This window comes from Oreochromis niloticus, linkage group LG11 (genome assembly GCF_001858045.2).
Source record: "Oreochromis niloticus isolate F11D_XX linkage group LG11, O_niloticus_UMD_NMBU, whole genome shotgun sequence".
NCBI classification, from domain to species: domain Eukaryota; kingdom Metazoa; phylum Chordata; class Actinopteri; order Cichliformes; family Cichlidae; genus Oreochromis; species Oreochromis niloticus.
In genome coordinates, this window is record NC_031976.2 from 11,705,079 (window position 1) to 11,724,878 (window position 19,800).

Here is a 19,800-nt window from a genome sequence, read left to right on the forward strand (position 1 = left end):
TCTTAAAGTTTCTTCTGTGATTCAAACGTTTGGATTCTTTTTCTAAATGACTTGTAAGCATTTTATACACTTAAGAGTGAAATAACACAATTATTTAAGGTTTCTTCTTATTTTTTTCTCTTTTGTTAGTGAATGAAATTAAACTATCTTTTTATTCTATCTAAAAATAGAGATTAACTTTGCAAAATAACTGTACCGCTGTCTGTCTCCCTCTTCAGGTCAGAGGACTCCAACAAGCGCCCCCCTGGTACCCCTGGGACTCCGGGCAGCAGGGACTTGGAGGCAGCATTGCGCCGCCTGTCGCTCCGCCGGGACAACTACCTCTCAGAAAAACGATTCTTCGAGGAGGAGAGGGAGCGAAAGCTGGCTTACCTGGCCAAAGAGGAGGAAAAAGGAGGCCCAGGAACCCCAACGGAAAGCTTGTTCTCGCTTTCCTCGCATACCTCAGTTGGAAGCATCTGGTCGGGGTACTCATTCACACCCAGGTCCTACCTGCCGGAGAAGCTGCAGATTGTAAAGCCACTAGAAGGTGATTATTCCTCTCAGAGTCACAAGTCCTCTAATCTTCCACATGACGAAAAAGAAAATCAGAATTTCGGCAGTGAAAAAACCTTTCGCAATGAAAATGAGATTTTGAAGGAAAAACACAATGAAAATCAGAACCAGGTGCAAAATTCCAGCCTCACTCCTCCCAGGATACACAGCCAGGGCTGTGAAAGTCAAGCAACTCAGAATGAGAATCAATACCTGATTTTTCACAAATGCAATCAGTCCAAGATCTTTCTGAGCGCCTCACCAGATCCTAACAAGCTGCGAAGGAGCTCCAGTTTGATGGAGCTGAGCAGTCTCTCAAGCTCACAGCCGCACCTGGCTGTAGCCACAGGTCTGCTGGAGAGGTTGGTGCAACAGGATGGTAGTTTAAATCTCCAGCACTCCTTTTATTTTAGACATACGCAGTTGCGCTGCTGCTTTGAAATATAGGTTAGCCTGCTGTGTGTGGAGCAGTGCGGCTGGTTTGAAGGCTGCAGTTTAAAGATGAGAATATTTCAGTGAACACGTTCTGCACACAGTACCTTATACAAAGTAGATTTAATGATTTCTTTTCCTAATATTTAACACAAGTGTTGTACTCGGACATCGGAGCGTGTATCAAACTATAAAGTTGTGCACAGCCATAATGCGTTAAAAAGCCTACCTAGCACATAACAACATATGCTCACTGACACATTTGCAGTGCGTGATTTCCTGTATGGTATTTGAAATGCACTTTCTGTATTTTTGAACACATGCTGAACATGTTTCTGATGCCTTGTTCTAATAGAGGAGCTTTATTTATTATTTATTATTTATTGAATTCTTAGTGTTGGAATGTCGATACAGAGCAGTTATCGCTATATTTATAATAACAGCAAATATTTCTAATGTGGAGGAACTCAGAAACCTGTTTCTGTTGACGTGTACTTCAATCATCCATCCACTCTCAGTATTGTCCAGTGGAACTGAAGGCTTCCTTACATCTTGTACGGTGGCACCACCTAGTGTCCAAACTTGAAGTTGCAACCATTTACGTCATAGGACTAAAATGTGTTCTCAAAGCACATGAACTTATGAAAATGTAAAAAACAAAAAGACATGGAAATGTTTCATTTCAAGTCTAACAGTGGTGCAGAAATAAGAAGTAATGTAGAAACAATCTCAGGTGATTATTTCTTAAATGTTCATCTGTCTTCATGGGTTCTTCATACATTTCTGAGCCTTTCATCACTGTCATGATGCTGTATGTACTGTCCACCTCTTCCACTCTTCATTTGTTGGCCTTTCAGTTCACTTTGGTCTTTGCACTTTACTCTTGTTCTATTCTCCTTGTTTGCTTTCTTTGATGATTTCTTAAATAAAGTCTTCATCATTTTCCACTTTCCTTTTCTCTCATTTCTTCTGCGTTTGTTCTTTTGCACTGGCATCTCTCAAAATGCATCTCTAGTAGAAAACCATTTTTCTAGACTTGAAATTCAAGCAGTTCGGTGTGCGAAGACACTTTGGTGTGACAGTGTTATAATCTAAGAATGTGCATTTGCCTGCTTGTCCTGTCTGTGTGAGGTGTGAGTATATGTTGACATGCATTGTCTGTGTCCACGTCTCTACTTTGGAGCTTAGCCTAGTGTATACGTGTGTATATATAATGTACTAACAATAATTTTCTAGTTTTCAAGCACATTTCAACACATAAACAACACTTCCTGAACATAAGTGATGTCTTCATGTTCACCTGCAGTAAGACGCTTTTAGAGTTTAAACAGATGTAGTTTGTTTAACCTGTGATCACTGAAATCTTGATAAGCACAGCAGTACCGTGTTGTGTGCAGTGCGTGTTTAAAGGAGGTCATGAACTTGTTACAAATAGCTGAAGCTGCTGTTGATTTTTGTGTAACTTAAGGATGTGTTTTTTCCTAGGCTCTGCTACGCTCCACGCATGGCAGCAGCTGGCTCAGCCTCACATGGGCGCTCTGCTGGATCACCGGCCCGGTGTGGTCACGAAGGGCTTCCGCACTTTAGCGCACGAGCAGGAACAGGAACAGGAACAGGAGGACAACTGGCAGCTGGACCAACCAGAGGAGGATGAAGTATCATGTGACTCATTTAGAGGTGTGCTAGGGGAGAGCCCTGCTCCCACGGATCTGCCTCGCTCTACCTCCACTCCCGCAGTGTGCCGCAACAAAAACGGCAACACTGAAGAAATCAGCCAGTCAAACGCACTGAATGGAACGATCTGCGGGGCGGCAGAAGCAGTTCAAGGAAATGGACATGTTGCAAACATGCCCTTTCCTCTCTCCAACATGTCCCCTTCCTCTCCGCTCCCTTCTTCTTCCGAGATCAACGGGCACGTGGACCCCAAAGAGCGCCAAACCTTACAGCCAAACACTGTGGACCGCATGCCTGGTGAGGGAGCCTCTTAGCTGGGGTTACAGCACTGCATCAAACCACAACACCTTCATGTTTGCCCCGGAGCATGGGGATAAAGGGGACGAGGGTGAACAGGAGGGGTGGCGGGTTTAGGGGCAGGAGAAAGGATTCATTGGACATGTGACATCCCATCCTGCATGATCACGCTCATGTGTACACACCTGCACACCCACCCACCCCAGGAGCTGTCCCCGTGTATGCAGCCAGCGAACGGCAACGAGACAGAGTACATGTTTTTATTTTTGTTCTTTCATTTCCGTCATTTTCCATCTGTAGCCTTTCTTCTCAGTTCACACTTTCTTTTGCTGCCACTTTTTTTTACCTTTATTTCAGCCAATCACGCTTACACTCAAACTTTTTCATCTTTTGCAAAGTCTTTAGTATCTTTAGGTATACATTTTAGACACTATTTAGGAGCTGGAGGGTTTAATATTTCATGCTAAGCTGTACTGTTATGTAGCACACAAGGACACAGATACAGAAAGAAATTTGGCTGAGCTCGAGCTAATGCTGAAGTACGTGCAGGTCAAGTACTGTTGGGGCAGCTGTTCGAGTCACACGAACTCGTGACACTTGCGGCTGGCTAATATTGGAGCCGACTGAGCTGCTTTGGTGTGGATGACTGCCGTGCCATTGATATTCCTCTTGTCCCAGAGATGCAAATCTTGTGGGAGTGGGCGGCTTTAACTTTGCTGCCATAAGCCAAAAATGAACATTAGAGTTTCAAATGCAAAGCTTTATTTATTATTAAGTCAACATGGTGCCATTTAAAATGGAGAAGAGGCACAGACTAGGATAAAGCTTTGTGTACCCAGTACAGTGAAATTAGGAGCGCTGACCACTGCATGAAGACACAGAGAAACATTAAATAAAACAAATTAATGCAAGAAATTCAAGTTAAACATTGTAGTGCTATAACTGTAATTAATATGAATGTAAAAGCAGAACACAACTCTAGAGGTATAAATCTCTTTATTAACACTAAAAAGTTTAAAGTGTTGCAGGGAAGACAGCCCCGTGTGGCCTTGGTTGTAACTTTAATACCACTGCAATGAAAAATCTGCCTCACAAATTAACTCTTCTACCTCATTTAAGTGTTTCATAATTCATAAAAGATCAAAGTGGAACAAACTTATCTTTATGCTTTAGGTATACAAAGTGAATATTCAGTCACATCAGATGAGTGTGTAACAGATTCAGCTGCTGTTTCTTGTTGTCGAGACTCACTCGTAGCAACCAAAGCTATTAGCTGGGATAGACTTTGAGTTTCTCTAACAAAAAGAAGTATACTGGGGGGGCTAATGTTAGCTGGGGCTTTCGCTCGGGTCCTCTACTATGCCCACGGTCTATTTTCTCCACATTGTTGTGAACATTGTTTTTGCCTAGTTGTGTTTGGTCTATTTTGTGTCAGCACTAAAAGCCTTCCCCTCTCTTCTTTTTTTCCTTCCCTTCCTTTCTCCTCCAGTTCTTTTCCCAGGGAAGTGTATGTCCCACACTAGCTCCACATACACCTTCACCACCTGCAGGATTCTCCACCCCTCTGATCAGCTGACCACTGCATCCCCCAGGTAAAGAATAAATAAATAAACACATCAACATTTAAATACTTAATTGCTAAACCTTTGTCTTTAGCCTGATTTGTGTAACGATAAACAACAGCTGGCAGTCAGACATATTGTTTTATATCTGTACCAAATGGCAGACCTGAAGTAGTAAGTTATTGAACCAGCCAGGTTTTCTCTGATTTTCATCAAGAGTAGGTTTCCAGTCAGGGCTTCTATTTTGCCGTAGACCTGGCGCATAATGCTCAATGTCCCTGCTGTCTTGATTGGCTTAACAGGTCATGTGACGAGGAAGAAGAACTGGAGTTGTATCACATGGCTGTTATGGCCGAAGTAGAGCAGACCCATTGAGTACACCTACTAGTGTGCACATGGGTGAGGAAATGCATGGTAGTGCATTTCTAAAGACTTGCTGGTGTGTGAAGCAGAATAACTTTGGGGAATTTGCACTGTCTCTCTTTTGTCTGGTCAAACTCATTGGGCAGCGACTTGTGGGCAGCTGCGTGAGGCAAATTTCACAAGCACTAAACTTTGAAAAAGCTCTGCAAATACAAACATGTCATTTTTAAAAGCTGTGTCCTCTAGTTAGTCACTGGACAGTGTGCTTCTTATTTGCCTCATAAGTTTCCCTCTTAAGAAGCCGCGATGTAACTAACAAACCTGACATCCAGGAATCCAATCACTGATCCAATCTGATAAAATCTAACTGTGTGATACTCGGTGGAAATAAACTAAGCAAAGAGGTCCATTTTTTTTCGACTGAACAAAGTGTTCTGAGAATTGGCTGAAAGGACATCATTCACTTTTAATGCTTAAGGTCAGCTTTCATCTTGGAGTCAGTTAGTTTACAGTCTCAGTTTTTCTGGCACTTTTCCCATCAGATAAATGTCATGTGACGGTGTCTGCAGAGGACTGTACGCCCTGCAGAGCGGTTAAGGCCTACAAATTGGACTGCTGTGCTTAATGTTCCTTCACCATGTATACGGGGCTTGATTAACTAACTTACTGTGTGATTAAATTGCCTAATGTGTGAACAATGTCTCAATCAGACTTGATGTTTCTGAGTTATAAGAGTACAAATCACTGTGCAGACTTGAGCCTAAACTTGTATGCACTGCTCAGTCTTCCAGAACAGGATAAGATTTAATAGTCATATTAAAGTCTGGTGGTGTCTGTATAATTTTGGGTGTGCTTACTTTGTAACTCATCATTTTTCTTTTGCTATGTCCTTCCATTCCTCTCCAGCCCAGCCATGGCTGCGTGTCAGAGCAGTACCTGCCCGGGCACGCCTTCCCTTACTGCCTCCCCTGTACCCTTCTCAGCCCCACCCACGCCTTCCTACACACCCTGCTGCACACCTCGCCGCCTTTCCCTCTCCCTCTCCCTCGCCGAGTCCTCCACCAACCTTAGGGACTCCACTAAAACCACCAGCACCTCTCTAGGCCTGGTGCGCCTCCTGCTGGAGAATGGAATTTCTGCCTCAGTGTACAACCCACGCAGCTGGGACCGAGGGCTGGATGCTTCGGCAGTGTTGGGAGGGGTGCAAGCGCAGAGGTGCACAGAGAGACCGGAGCAGAGTGGAGTCAAGCGGCTGGGAAAACGTCCAGACACCCTCCTCCTCCTCCAGCCATCCAGCCCACCCAGCTCACCTCACTGTAAATCAGCTTCCTCGACGGCTACGGGTCCCATGTTTCAGTTCAGCCCTTCTGATGATGACCCGCCGTACTACGATACCTTCCTCGCGTCTAAGCCGGCTCGTACCATTTTGAGGGAAGTGCTGGGGGAGGCAGAAAGGGAGAAGGAGGGCCTGGTGGACGATGACAACCAAACAGAGATGATGAATCTGCGGCTTGTGGACAAACTGAAGAGTTTTCGCACCCTTTCCCCGCATTCTGCTTCAGCTTCATCTGGAAGTACTCTGTTAGGCCCCTTTGGTTCTGCTGGACTGGGGAACAGCACGCTGGGTGGGGGGCTTCCAGGACTGAGGAGGAATCGAAGCTATCCCGCCATGGTGGGGGCCAGCATGGTGATGAAAGACCCAGGAGGCCCCCCCAGCACAGAGATACTCATACCGCATACGATGCAAACCTCACATACACAACAACTCGCAGCGCACACACAGGAAACGGGCAAAGTGCAAACAAAAAAGAACACACTGGTCACAAAGGGCGTGCACGTACCACAGACTCTAAATGCACTGGAAATGGTCACACCGCAGACAATAATACAGAGACACACCAGGCCAAACGGCGAGGTGGGGGATTCGACAAGACACGACAAACACAGCAATGAAGAAACCGGGACATAACGGAAGCATTCAGCGTATTACATCGTATTACAACACAGTCTCGCATATTTTACAGAGCAGTACAGTACTTATGACACGACCACACGTGCACACCCACACACTCATTTACAAAACCAAACAGCATAAGCAACTACACTGCTGTCATCTCTCCAGGAAGAAAAAGCTTAAAAAAACAGACGAGCGACAGAGTCCACCTACAATTATTCATCTTTCTAAACAGTCATGATAAGTGAGGCGGGATGGAGAAAGTGGCTAAGAACTGTTACACTGTGTTATACTCATATTCTGTCAGGCCAGACTAATGATGTTGCCTTCTTGTCTGTTGTAACTGTCCAGTATATTGGACATACAGTATACTGTGTCATATAGTATAATATTAAAGGCCCAATCTGGTGCACGTGTCCCCCACGTTACCTGTTTTTGCAGAAAAATGTAACAAATTCTTTTTTTTTTTTCCTTGATTTGTGCAGAAACTGGGGTTCTACACTATACTGTTGGACTACACAGTCGGTGCATTCACACCACCAGATGTAATCTTTACTTTTAAGATTACATCTGCTGTATGGCCATCTGTAATGTGTATGTCCTGTGTAAACCTGCTGATACTACAAACAAGATACTCCTCCAGTTTTTGGCTTTGCTTTCTAACTTTTAAATTCAATGTTTGTGCAGCCAAGGAGTGTTTGTTGTGTCCAGTGTTGCCAAAGACGGTCAGCCAAAGCTAAACTAGAATATCTTCATTGTAGGAACTGGAAGAAAAAGGTTTCGAATTACTGTGATTTCTGCAGAGATGACTCATTAAATGTGATCTGCTCTGTATTTAAGTCGCAGTTGGAGACAAACGCAATCTGACTAAACTAACCTACAAACAGTGATCCTATTAATGTCTTTATTAAAACCTTTCAGATCGTGCTTGTCTCTAATTGTGACAGATGTAGTTCAGACTGCATTTTATGAATGCTACCCCTGCATTATGTGTGTTGCAATGCAGTGGAGTTAGCTGAAAGCTATGCTACGTAGCAGTGGCCATGGCTGTAGAGATCGAGATTATTTTCTGCCAGCAACACCTCCCCTCTGTAATTTATACTTTCAGAGAGAATCCAGATTGGGGCTTCATGTCCTCTTGCTGTGACTGAATTATTATGTGCCTAAAAACAAACATACTGTATGTCTGTGGAATATGGATCTGCGTTTGTTTTAGTTGATTACTTCATATTTTACGTTGCCTTTATTATTATTACACGGTATGCAGTAGAGAGGGTACATAACTGTGCAATTTTTTTGCATCTGAACCTACCTATGCCAATTTAAGGTGTTTGTGGCTCTCTGTTTTTGTCATTTAAAAACATCTGGGGGCATTTGGTGCACACGTGAAGGGGGATACAGACCAGGTCTAGCTACACAGACACCTGCTAAAGCACTGTGACCACAGACCTGCAGAGAGCACGAGTACTCCCTAATTTTGGCTCACCTCTGTTTTTGTATTTGTCAAGTCAGCTGGAGGACGACAAATAAATCTTGGGTGATTTGACTGAGATTTCGATGCATGACGTGGTCGATAACATTTTAAGTCCTGCAAAATCCAGATGGAAGCTGCCACATTGCAAAAACCTCTGCAACATGCTAACCGCTGCGCTTTCACCGTAAACCAAAGTTATATGCTGGTGAATACTGGGAGGGACCATTGTCATGCAGGCTTGAAGTTAGTTTCCTTTATTTCTTTCTTTTTGCATGTGCCCCTTGTGTGCATACAGATGTGCTCCATAGCGGAATAATTTGCATACATACTGACACCTTTGTTATTTATTCTGTCAAGCATGCATGGGAGTAAAAAAGGATTAAAGCAATAGACTTGATTTCTGAATGTAACTGTAAAAAAAAAAGAGATTTTTAAGAAATGGAGTGACTTGAAATATTCACGCTGGTTTTAACAGCCTGTTGTTTCGGCTGCAACAGTTTTCTGCTGATGGTTTGGTGTCACTGAATCGGGTCCAGTTGCTGCCGTTTGAACTCACAATTTGATGCTCGCTTATGAAGCGGGGAACATTTTTAAGCACATCAACAGTCATATTTTCACCCATCCGATTTGTCAAACAGCCTTTCTTTTGTTCATTCACTCTGACATTTTGTTGTGCACATTGCTTCCATTAGAGTTCGAGTTTGGGCATTGCACCTGGACCAGTGAGTGTTTAGTGGGATGAATGGATGCTGACCTGCTGTGGTTCTTGATGATTAAATGACTAAACAAGCAAAGGTTTTTTTGGTGGGGGGAAAAAACAGATACTTAGCAATCATTGAAGTACGTGGATTGTAAAAAAGTAAGCACATCTGTAATGACAGCTGTTTAAATGAAGGAATTTTGAGGATTTTATTTATTTTGAAATCTCACAAAAGCATTTTGAATCCTTTCATTCATTATATTAATCAGTTAAATGCTAAACATTTTATTTTTGGCACTTATAGTAAAATCTTAAAAACATTTCCATTTCTAACAGCGGGTAAAATCCCCACAGTACACTGATACTGCTCAATGCTTCATGGCAGAATTAGGTGTTGGTCAAAATCAGACCATTTTCAGTATTTAAAAAACAAATGATAAGACTGAAGAAACAAGGAGATGGTGTATGAGTGTTTGTGTGTGTGTATGCTTTGTTTTGTGTGTGTGTGTGTGTGTCAATTCATCTGAATGTAATTTATGACAAACAGTAATCTGCTGTAGGGCCATATATTTGTGTACAGTATGTTGATTTAAGTTCCGTTTGCGTTAACCTCATGAAAGGGAACTATTATTGCATTGTAAATGTATGCAACACAGATAATCATGCTAACTTGAAAAAAATGAAGAGGCATTTGAGTTGTTTATTTTTGGGTAAAGAGAGGAAAACTGATGAGTTCTATTCTACAGAACTGACTGTACTGTCAAATAAATTAATAAATAAATAAAGACTTTGTTTTGCTTCATTCCATTAAAAGTACACTTTTTTTAATGTGTCGAATCACAGTGAGTCACTTCCAGCTGCTCGACGTTCTAAGGTGAAGAGTAGTGCTGTGTGATCCTGATACCAAGTAAATACAGAGCCAATATTACCGATACTTATACTTATCTTTAAATTAAGGCAGATGGATGCCGTGTAGACGAGAGTAATGTTATGATTTATGGGATCATCATCAATTTGCAAATTCTGAACACATTTTAATGGTTACATTTTACTTAATACAACAAAAAACACCTTTCATATTTTCATATATTGAGTATTAGTGTTTTGGGTTGTTTTTTGTTTTTTTTTGTTTTTTTTTGAGACCTGGACTGTAACTGTGTCTGTCTCTAAAGCACTTTGGGTGAATTTCTGTTGGTTAAATGTGCTATAAGTTATAAATAAAATAGGCGTGACAGTCAACACAGAAAGGTTCAGGCATTTTTCATGGTACATGCTTGAGGTATAGTTTTTCTTTTCCAAAAAAATTTATTTATTAGTTATTTAACACAGTTCAGTGGGCTACATACTGAACTTAGAGGATAGAATAAAGTATTTGATAGGTTTGTAGCTTGAACCTATTCGCTGGAACGTTGAAGGCAATGTAATTACACAGCAAGCAAGACACGAGTAGGCAACATTCTTTATGTTTCACGTGCACGGGAGAGAACTGGACAGGCGCCGTTCCTTCGCTTGACCCCAGTTGCTCTCGTCCGCTCCCCCGTAACACTGCTCTTTTATTGTGGTTACATGAATATGCATAGGGTCATTAACATATGACCTCTTATATAGGTATACATGTGAACAAAGAATACCGTGTGTGTGTGTGTGTGTGTGTGTGTGTATATCTGTGTGTGGGGGTCAAACTGTGACCCCAGGAAGACTCCCCAGAGCCGTCCATCTAAACAAAAGGCACTTAGCCTAAAACAGATATAGATACGTTTATCCTACCATAAAACAATAAGACAAGGTACGACCTCTCCCATGCTCCTAAAATGTGGGTGTGAAAGTCAGAGAGCTCCGGAGTGCACACAATAGTGATGGGTAGATGGGGCCTCGTGAAGCGTTTCAGCACATTCCCCAAACTGTATTGACACTGTGTCGACACAGTTTTGCTGTTTTGCTCCATACTGACACCTGCTGGACCTTAAATATCATTGCAGGCAACGTGATTGAGACTCACAACAGATACTGATTCAATGACCTAGTCATACTTTCCATGGAATCATTTTATATCTTTTATATTGCAAATATTGTAGACATCTTTAAAATATATTGTGAATGACATTAAGTGAAAATTAAAATGAAAGTATTGTGAATGTAATATTACCCATTTGACTCAGTTTATTATAAATTTCTATTCAGAAAAATAGGTTTATCCAATGTTTTTGCATTCAGTCTATTGCCGGGGGTTTTTTGACACCATTTCCCCAGCTTTGGAAAACTCACAGGGACAGATGAAGCTGGGGTACACAAAAACTGTAAAGCCAGGTGGAAAAGGTTCTGATAAGATGTCTTCCTATTCCCCCAGTACGTTAAAGGATCCTCTGATCTTGGAATGTTCCTCTCCGACACTCTCCACAATACTAAGGGGTTGGCAGTCCTTTATAATAAAATTCAGGACTGCCTGGTCCAGAGCAGTCTTCCTAGATGCTTGATTTGAAAATAATAAAACACATATTAATAAAAAAAAATGATGATAAAGCTGTTCAGTGTCTATATAGGCCTACCAGTGTTCATTCTCGGTGAGTTTGTCTCCTCATTTTCATGTTTGGCTCTGTAATGCCTAAACACGGGGGAGGTGCTTTTGTTTGTGTAAGAAAGCAGAACAGATGCGACATTTGACCTGCATAAAATGAAATAAAAATTTACACTTCAAGTCACATTGCTGTTTTTCCTATTCTGATAGATTACACTGAAACAAAGACAGACAAACTATTACCTTATTTGCAGTTAAAAGATCAAAATGATCCCACACAGCAGAAACATTTCTTTTTCTTTCAGGCTCCATTTTATTATAGAGAGATGTGTATTGTATTTTTTTTTTTTAAATCTTTGCGAGAGTAATTTTGTGGGGGGTTTTGGTGGCGACTCATTCCGTTGGCAGATGCGGATGCGGTACCTTTTAAACACAGTTTGGTGCGTTGGCAATGAGCGATACAGCAGCTGTATCGATCACGTGACTTTTTCTTAAAGTGACGCACGCACCGATACAGGCATCGCTAGGTGAGCTTGATACATGCGTCGGTGCGTCAGTGTTGCAGGACCCATCACTAGCACACAAAGCTTGCAGACTATTAAGGATCAAACCTCTACCAATCTACACCTAATTATAAAACTCTAAGAATATATAAGTAGATATTTCTAAGCATAAATGACAATCACAATACAAATCTAACAGTATTGATCTTATTGGGCCATTGATCCAATACAAGCTGGTATTGATATTATAGGTATTTGGATTGATCCGGCCACCTCTAGTGAAAACAATCAGATGAGCCTTAATGAGGAAGCACTTGGTGACAGTGGGAAGGAAAACCTGTCTTTTAACAGGAAGAAACCTTGGGGCTCGGGGAGGGGCAGCCATCGCCGTGACTGGTTGGGGTTGAGGGAAGGGAGGCGAGACAAAGGCACCAGAAATTAATGATAAATAATGACTACATCCAGAGCGGTGTGTAAACACAGTGTAAAAAGAGGTACGTGAAGAAGAAACACAGTGCATCATGGGAATCCCCCAGGAGCCAACGGCTATTAGAATAGAATAGAATAGAATTCAACTTTATTGTCATTGCACATGTCACAGGTACAGGGCAACGAAATGCAGTTTGCATCCATCCAGAAAGTGCTTTAGTCGTGATATAGATATATTACAATATAATTTAGCAATAATAGAGATGTGTAAGTATATTACAGAAATGGGTCTATTATGGTATGTTATAATGTACACAGTGTGAAGTATGTTATGAATATTCTATAACTATAAGTATGTACAGGCTGTAGTGAGTACAAGCTATGTACAGGCTATGAACAGGATATAAATATGAAATAAAAACTATACAGAAATCTGAGATATACAGTTATACAGAATGTGAACTATGTAAGTTATAAACAGTTGTGGGATTAAAAATTATCGTATGTACAGAATGATTATCTACACAGAACTATACAGTAGTGGTAAAGTGCTAGTGGTTGTGGGTGTGTGTATGTTCAGTCCATGAGTTTAACGTGGGTCAGATGTCAGGAGGCAGAGTTCAGGAGTCTGACAGCTGTGGGGAAGAAGCTGTTCCGGTACCTGGTGGTCTTAGTCCGGAGGCTCCTGTAGCGCCTCCCAGAGGGCAGGAGGGTGAAGAGTCTATGTGATGGGTGACTGGGGTCTCTGATGATTTTCCCAGCCCTTTTCAGACACCGCTTCCTGTAGATGTCCTTTATGGCAGGAAGTGGTGCTCCGGCGATGCGCTGGGCAGTTTTCACGACCCTCTGCAACGCCTTCCGGTCCGAGGCAGAGCAGTTCCCGTACCAGACTGTTATACATTTGGTCAGGATGCTCTCGATGGTGCAGCGATAGAAGTTCACCAGGATGTCTGAGGACAGGTGGTTCTTCCTCAGAGTCCTCAAGAAGAAGAGGCGCTGGTGAGCCTTCTTGACCAGCTTGGAGCAGTTGGTCGTCCAGATGAGATCCTCGGAGATGTGGACTCCCAGGAACTTGAAGCTGCTCACACGCTCCACAGCCATCCCCTTAATGTGGATGGGTGGATGTGGGTCAGCATTCCTCCTGTAGTCCACGATGAGCTCCTTAGTCTTCTCGGTGTTAAGCAGCAGGTTGTTTGTGTCGCACCACTCAGCCAGACGATCCACCTCCTCCCTGTAGGCGGTCTCATCGTTGTCACTGATGAGGCCAATCACCGTGGTGTCATCTGCAAACTTAATGATGGTGTTGGAACCATCAGCAGGTCTGCAGTCGTGGGTGAAGAGGGAGTAGAGGAAAGGGCTCATCACACAGCCCTGTGGTACACCGGTGTTCATTGTGATTGTTGATGAGCAGCAGTTATCCAGTCGGACATGTTGAGGGCGGTTGGTCAGGAAGTCCAGTAACCATTTGCAGATGAGGGAACTGATGCCCAGGTCTGTCAGTTTCCTGATGAGTTGTGAGGGGTGGATTGTGTTGAATGCTGAACTGAAGTCTATGAACAGCATTCTGGCGTAGGTGTTGTTGTTGTCCAGGTGTGAGAGGACAGAGTGCAGTGCGATGGAGACTGCATCCTCTGTGCTCCTGTTCTGGCGGTATGCAAATTGGTGGGGGTCCAGGGTGGGGGGGAGACAGGATTTGAAGTGTGCTAAGACCAGCTGTTCTAAGCACTTAGTGATGATGGGGGTGAGGGCTACTGGGCGGTAGTCATTGAGGCTAGATGGGTTGGAGTTTTTGGGTATCGGGACGATGGAGGTGGATTTGAAGCAGGCCGGTACCACAGCGTGGGCCAAGGACAGGTTGAATATGTCTGTGAGCACTCCTGCAAGCTCCCCAGAACATGCTCTGAGAACACGCCCGGGGATACCATCAGGACCTGCAGCCTTGTGGACATTGATCCTGCTCAGCACCGCTCCTACATCGGTGGGGGAGAGAGTCAGAGGTTGGTGGTCTGGCGTCATGTCTGTTTTGGTTGTGGTTGTGGTGTTCCCTCGCTCAAAACGAGCATAAAAGCTGTTGAGCTCGTTGAGGAAGGAGGCATCAGAGGATGCGGGGGAGGGTTTGGTGGTCCTGTAGTCTGTATTGAAGCATAACTAAGGGTGGGTTTAGGGTCACCTGATCCAGCCCTAACTACAAACTTTGTCAAAAAGTAAAGTTTTAAGCCTAATCTGAGAGAGAGGGTGTCTGTCTCCCAAATGCAAACTGGGAGTTGGTTTTACAGAAACCTTTGCCTCCCATTTTACTTTTAAATACCCTAGGAACCATAAGCCAGCAGTCTGGGAGTGAAAAGCTCAGTTCGACACATAACTTTACTTAACTTTAGTATAACTACAAAACAAGTGGGACACAATCTCACCAAAACCCACTAAATTATGCAGAATTATTCACCCCCTGCTTGGACTACAACAGTTTCTGCATCTGCTGCCAGAGCTCAGCAGCTGGTCCAGGCCTCTCTCATGCATCTCTCTCCACACCTAAGTTGCCAAACCCTTCACTCAAAAAACAACAGCTGCACTCCTTTGACTCTGCTGCCTCATTTTCGTCTTTATACAAATGAGCGAGCATATTGCCATGAAACGTGTAACATCTTAGAGATCGTCTAGTCCACACCGTGGAGCCCTTTCATTGTAACTGCTTTTTAATCCATCCACCTGTTTACTAATTTAAATATTACTGTGGGCATCATCTATAATGCATCTGTCTTTGTCCTATATTTAAAGAAAATCCCACACTAATTTCTCCCCATAAATGAACACCAAAGAACAGTAGATGGCACTGAGTTTCTACTGCATCGGTTCCACTTACAATTTTATTCCACAGGGAGGCGCTGTCTCTCAGAGCCCAGAATGGACAGCTGGCATAAACACAAACCACAGCCAACCCAGTAAGCCTTCAGAAAGAAAGTAAACCAGCACTAAAAGATTAAGTGAAGGTCTAGTAAACCCACATGTGCTCCTCTTGGCCTCGATAAAGATCAGCAGATCTCTCCCAGGCTTCTTTCTTTAAGGCTGCTTCAGTGATGCTCAGACACACCAGCATAATAAGTTACACCCTCAGTTATAAACTAATGTTAGCACAGCCAAAGGAACATGTTCTGGTGTCCTGCAGTGAATATGATGATCCAAACTGAGATGGAAAATGTGACTATGTTAACGTAATGATTTCTTAAAGATCATGGTGGAGGGATCTCAGCTGAGACAGAGCAATCCTGCTCTCTGAATGAAAAGAGAGGACAGATGGATGGGGAGCACCGGTTAGTTGTGAGATGGGCTTTAACGCATGGAGAAGCAATGGCCGGTGTGTGTGTGTGTGTGTGTGTGTGCGCGCTCCCACAAAGGATATGAGAGCATTCTGCAGAGCTGAGTCAGCCAGAACATGAACAGATGGAAAAGGAAAGGAAAGAAAAGCTTGTGTAGTGATTATATTTGAGTTTAGATTAACAATAGTTGGTTACAGTTCATCATTTGTGGAGGAAGATCAAAGTTACTGCAAACTTAGTGGAAATGATGGAGAAAGCAAAAAACCTCCTAAAAACCCAGGCTAATTGTAAAGATTCAGGCAGCCCTTCAAACTGACTTGGTGAATCTATCCTGATGTAAAGTAGCTCCACATCTCCAACTCAAGCACAGTGTAATTAACAACAGCTCGGTAAGAACCTCGACTTCAGCGACAGTTCGTGTGATCGTAGCTTCGAGAGGCGAATCCCGATGGGCTGAATACTCCAATCTTTTCCACTGTGACAGAAAGCAGAGTACTCGGGCCACTTCCAAAAACCTCAAACAAACACTACAAAATCAGACAAAGCCTTTTTTTTGTGATTTGTGATGAAAATGATACTGGCCACTTACTTAGCTTCATCTGTTCACCTACCAAATTAAATCTGGAAGAAAATGAATCCAAGAGGTGTTGAGCTATTGACTTTTAGCTCACACTTCCACTGGCCGGGAATTTGTACAAGCATGCACCTTTTCCACAAGTGTAGTCTACGCCCTTAGGGTGCAGAGGCGTTGTTGTAAAAATATATCATGTTAACATAAATGTTTAAAGCACATTCAACATCACATTTGTCACAAAAGGCTTAACTGTAACTATATCATATAGGATATGATGTACAGTACTGGGCAAAGATCTTGTGCCACCATTCATTTTTTATACAGTTTTTATCTAGGAATGTGGGAAATTGTGTTTTTTCTATCCAGATATTGCATGGTGGTTCAAAATCGGACTTTTCTGCTTTCATCATTCCATCAGTTTTGATATGATTCCTAACACCACTGTCTGAAATGCAGCTGAAATCATGACAGTTGTCAGCAAAAATTTCAAATTTCCTTCCAGCCAACCTCCAACTGAGACAGTTTCTGGTGAGGCTTCAGACTCTCAGGTCCTTACCCGCTGTTTTCCTGTTTCTTATAGAAATGAGCTTTTTTTAGGCCTTCCACTTTTTTCTTTTCCTACACTTTACTCGAATTTTCAAGGAAACCAAGCATGCAGCTTGGTATAACCTTGTTGGTATAAAAATACTCTTTTATACTTTTTAAACTTTTATTTTTGGTATCTTTTAATATGTACAAATTAAGAAATTGGAACTAATTATGTATTTTTCTCAAAAGCTGTTAGTAACAAAGTGTCTAAAGATACTTGGTTCTTTGTTAAGTCGTCTGCAGACACAACATTGGTTCATCCCTTGAGTTAGGTGCATTTTAATAATTGATTCATTCATAGGTTACTGTTAAATGACTTAACAAACAAGCAAGCAAAGAAAAAAACAAGCAACTACTGAAAATGATCAGATACAAGGCCTAGACTGAAAATGTGTGAAAAACAATGTCAAAAGAAAAACTTTGAGACACCTTCAGAAAGCCTGCAGAACTATTTGAGCAAAAGTTCCTCATTGAAAGAAACATTGAAAGAAAGTAAGTTGGGCTCCTCAACATAGCATCTTGCTACAAAGCTTAGACAGTAAACTGAGTACCTCAGTCAAAGACCTTCAAACACTCTAAAGAAGACACACATGCAAGTTAATCTCTCCATAGCCTGACTAAATGTTTATCACTGACTTTGGGTACTTTGAGCCAGAATCACAGAATGCAACAGCTGACTCTAAGACACCAGTCAGCCAAGTTTTCCTTTAAAAACTTTCCTCAAGTTCATTTTGTTTCACGTCACATTTTCCACAGTAGTTTCCCCTCATGGCTCATGTTTATTAACCTGAGACAAAACTGGTCCCTCATTCATATTCATATCTGCAGAGTGTGGACACGAATGTTTAATGCTCCTTAAACTAATTTGCTGTTTTTCCCCCTCCAGCAACTATTTGTTGTATGATCTTAGTGTCTTTCCTGTTACGACCAGTGTTGGGTAAGTTACTTTAAATTAGTAACTTAGTTACATTACTAGTTACTTCTCTAAAAAAGTAACTCAGTTACTTCAAGTTACTCGTTACTTTCAAAGTAACTAGTTACTAGGGAAAGTAACTTTGGTTTTACTCAGAATTCTCTTGTTAATGTGTTGCTTCCCTAACTGGATACCCAGCAAGACTGCCAGTCTTCTAGCTTGCTTACTTGCCACAAGTGCACTGTGCCACCTACCAATAGAAAGGAAAAAATAATGTGCACATTTCCACGAGAGAAATCCCACGCCTGGACCGTCGTTGACCGCCGCCATGATTCTAGCCTGCTTTTTACATCCAACACAAAAACTGCAGTCGTGGTGCTTTTGATTGTACTCAGAACTTGGAAATTCTGCCTTCTGAATAGGAAGATGTAGGTAACACCAGACTGCAGATGAGCTGCATACAGGGCTGGACTGGAACAAAAAAAATCGTCCCGGGGAATTTGACTAGAGACCGGCCCACCATTATAGGAAAAATCATAAAGCCTTTGAATGAAAACAAACACTGTTGTGACAGTGATATACACTGTTCTGATGGTATATATGTATCAATCTATCAATCGTTTGTTGTAAGACTCAGATAATTATTTTTTTAAAAGGTAGACATTTTAAATGAGAATAATAAAGAAAAGTATTTCCTTGTGCCCCCCTTTCCCTGTTAATGCCCTACCTGGCCCCCTGGCAACACTTTGCTAGACCCGCCCCTGCACAGTTACCAGCTGTCAGCTACGTAGAAAAGGATGCTGGTGTTATTTGTCTCTCAGAAACAGTTCATAACTTCCCTTCAACTCATTCATGTCACCTAAAAGGTAAACCTGTTTCTCCATCACCTGTTCAGCTCTGATGATTCAGTAAGGACATCTCCTGGTTTCATCTTCATGTTTCCCTCTCACCAGATAACCAAACCGATATCATGACCAGCAGCTTTACAGCTGTGGCTCCAGCAAACATCAGCTGATACTAGAAATTAATATTAAATAAATTCTAACAACAGCTGATCAAGCTTAAACGTGCTGCTGTTGTTTAGCGCGACATCCGCTGGTTTCCTCTTTCTGGCGCAAAGTGGGCGATAAATAAACAAGAGAGAAAAGCCGATCAGCTGATCATTGATCAGTTTCGTGATTGAAGTAGAAACAGGAGAGGAGAGAATGAGAGAAGAAGAGGCAGCTGTGCAGCTTCAGCTTTGTGTCTTTTTCATTGTAGCTGAAGTCCGGGACAAACTGTGTTCCTTTTCACCTCAGTACGAAACGCGAAATATTTTCTCTGAATACGAGACGATTCTGTTTTTTACGGGACGGTTGGCAACTCTAATAATTAACCGTATGAACAAAATAAAGTTCAACATCAGTAACATAGCACCCACCCAGCTGTATAGAAACTCCGTCATGCTAGCTAGCACGCAGTACGAAAAAGTCAGCATACCGAAAATAAACTCCACCTAAACTTGGTTTATATCTGACCCAGATAGACTGCAGGTCATAACTTCTTACCTGAAGTTCAGTTCACCTGACACGCGGACCGGCGGCCGCTTCGGGTCTCTCCTCTTGCCTCCCTTTTCCTTCATCCACCTGCTGGCTTCCACCACTTGCTAATGTTATTGAATCTGTGGAAGCTTCGCGATAGCACCACACGAAGTAACGAGTAACGAGCCTATCTAAATCCCAGTAACGAGTAACGCGTTCCTGGTTTTGGCATAATAACTAGTTACCGTGCTCGTTACCACAATAATAACGTAGTTACTGTAACGCGTTACTTAATAACGCGTTAGTCCCAACACTGGTTACGACTTAGTCTGATCACCACATCTGTACAGGTGCAGGGTTGTATTGTCTGTACTATAACACTATTTTTACACTCCACATATCCCTTGTTCCAGTTTCTTTCACTTTAACACTTTGTGTTTCCTGTTTGAAAGAT

The 19,800-nt window shown here is 42.4% G+C and overlaps 1 protein-coding gene across 8 annotated transcripts in view; it reads left to right on the forward strand.

Moving 5' to 3' along the window:
• Positions 1–9,775, forward strand: part of trak1a (trafficking protein, kinesin binding 1a) — a 36,603-nt gene extending 26,828 nt beyond the window's left edge. For 6 of the 8 annotated variants that reach the window (XM_025911798.1, XM_025911797.1, XM_019364559.2 and 3 more), the window contains 4 exons: positions 219–529; positions 2,452–2,937; positions 4,427–4,529; positions 5,769–9,775. In XM_025911798.1, coding sequence (XP_025767583.1) covers positions 219–529; positions 2,452–2,937; positions 4,427–4,529; positions 5,769–6,831 — 1,963 coding nt within the window. In that variant the 3' untranslated portion in view covers positions 6,832–9,775. Of the gene's footprint in view, positions 1–218; positions 530–2,451; positions 2,938–4,426; positions 4,530–4,801; positions 4,939–5,768 lie in introns of all 8 variants that reach the window. The other 2 variants (XR_003222286.1, XM_025911799.1) reach the window with 2 other exon arrangements.
• The last annotated feature ends 10,025 nt before the right edge of the window (positions 9,776–19,800 follow it).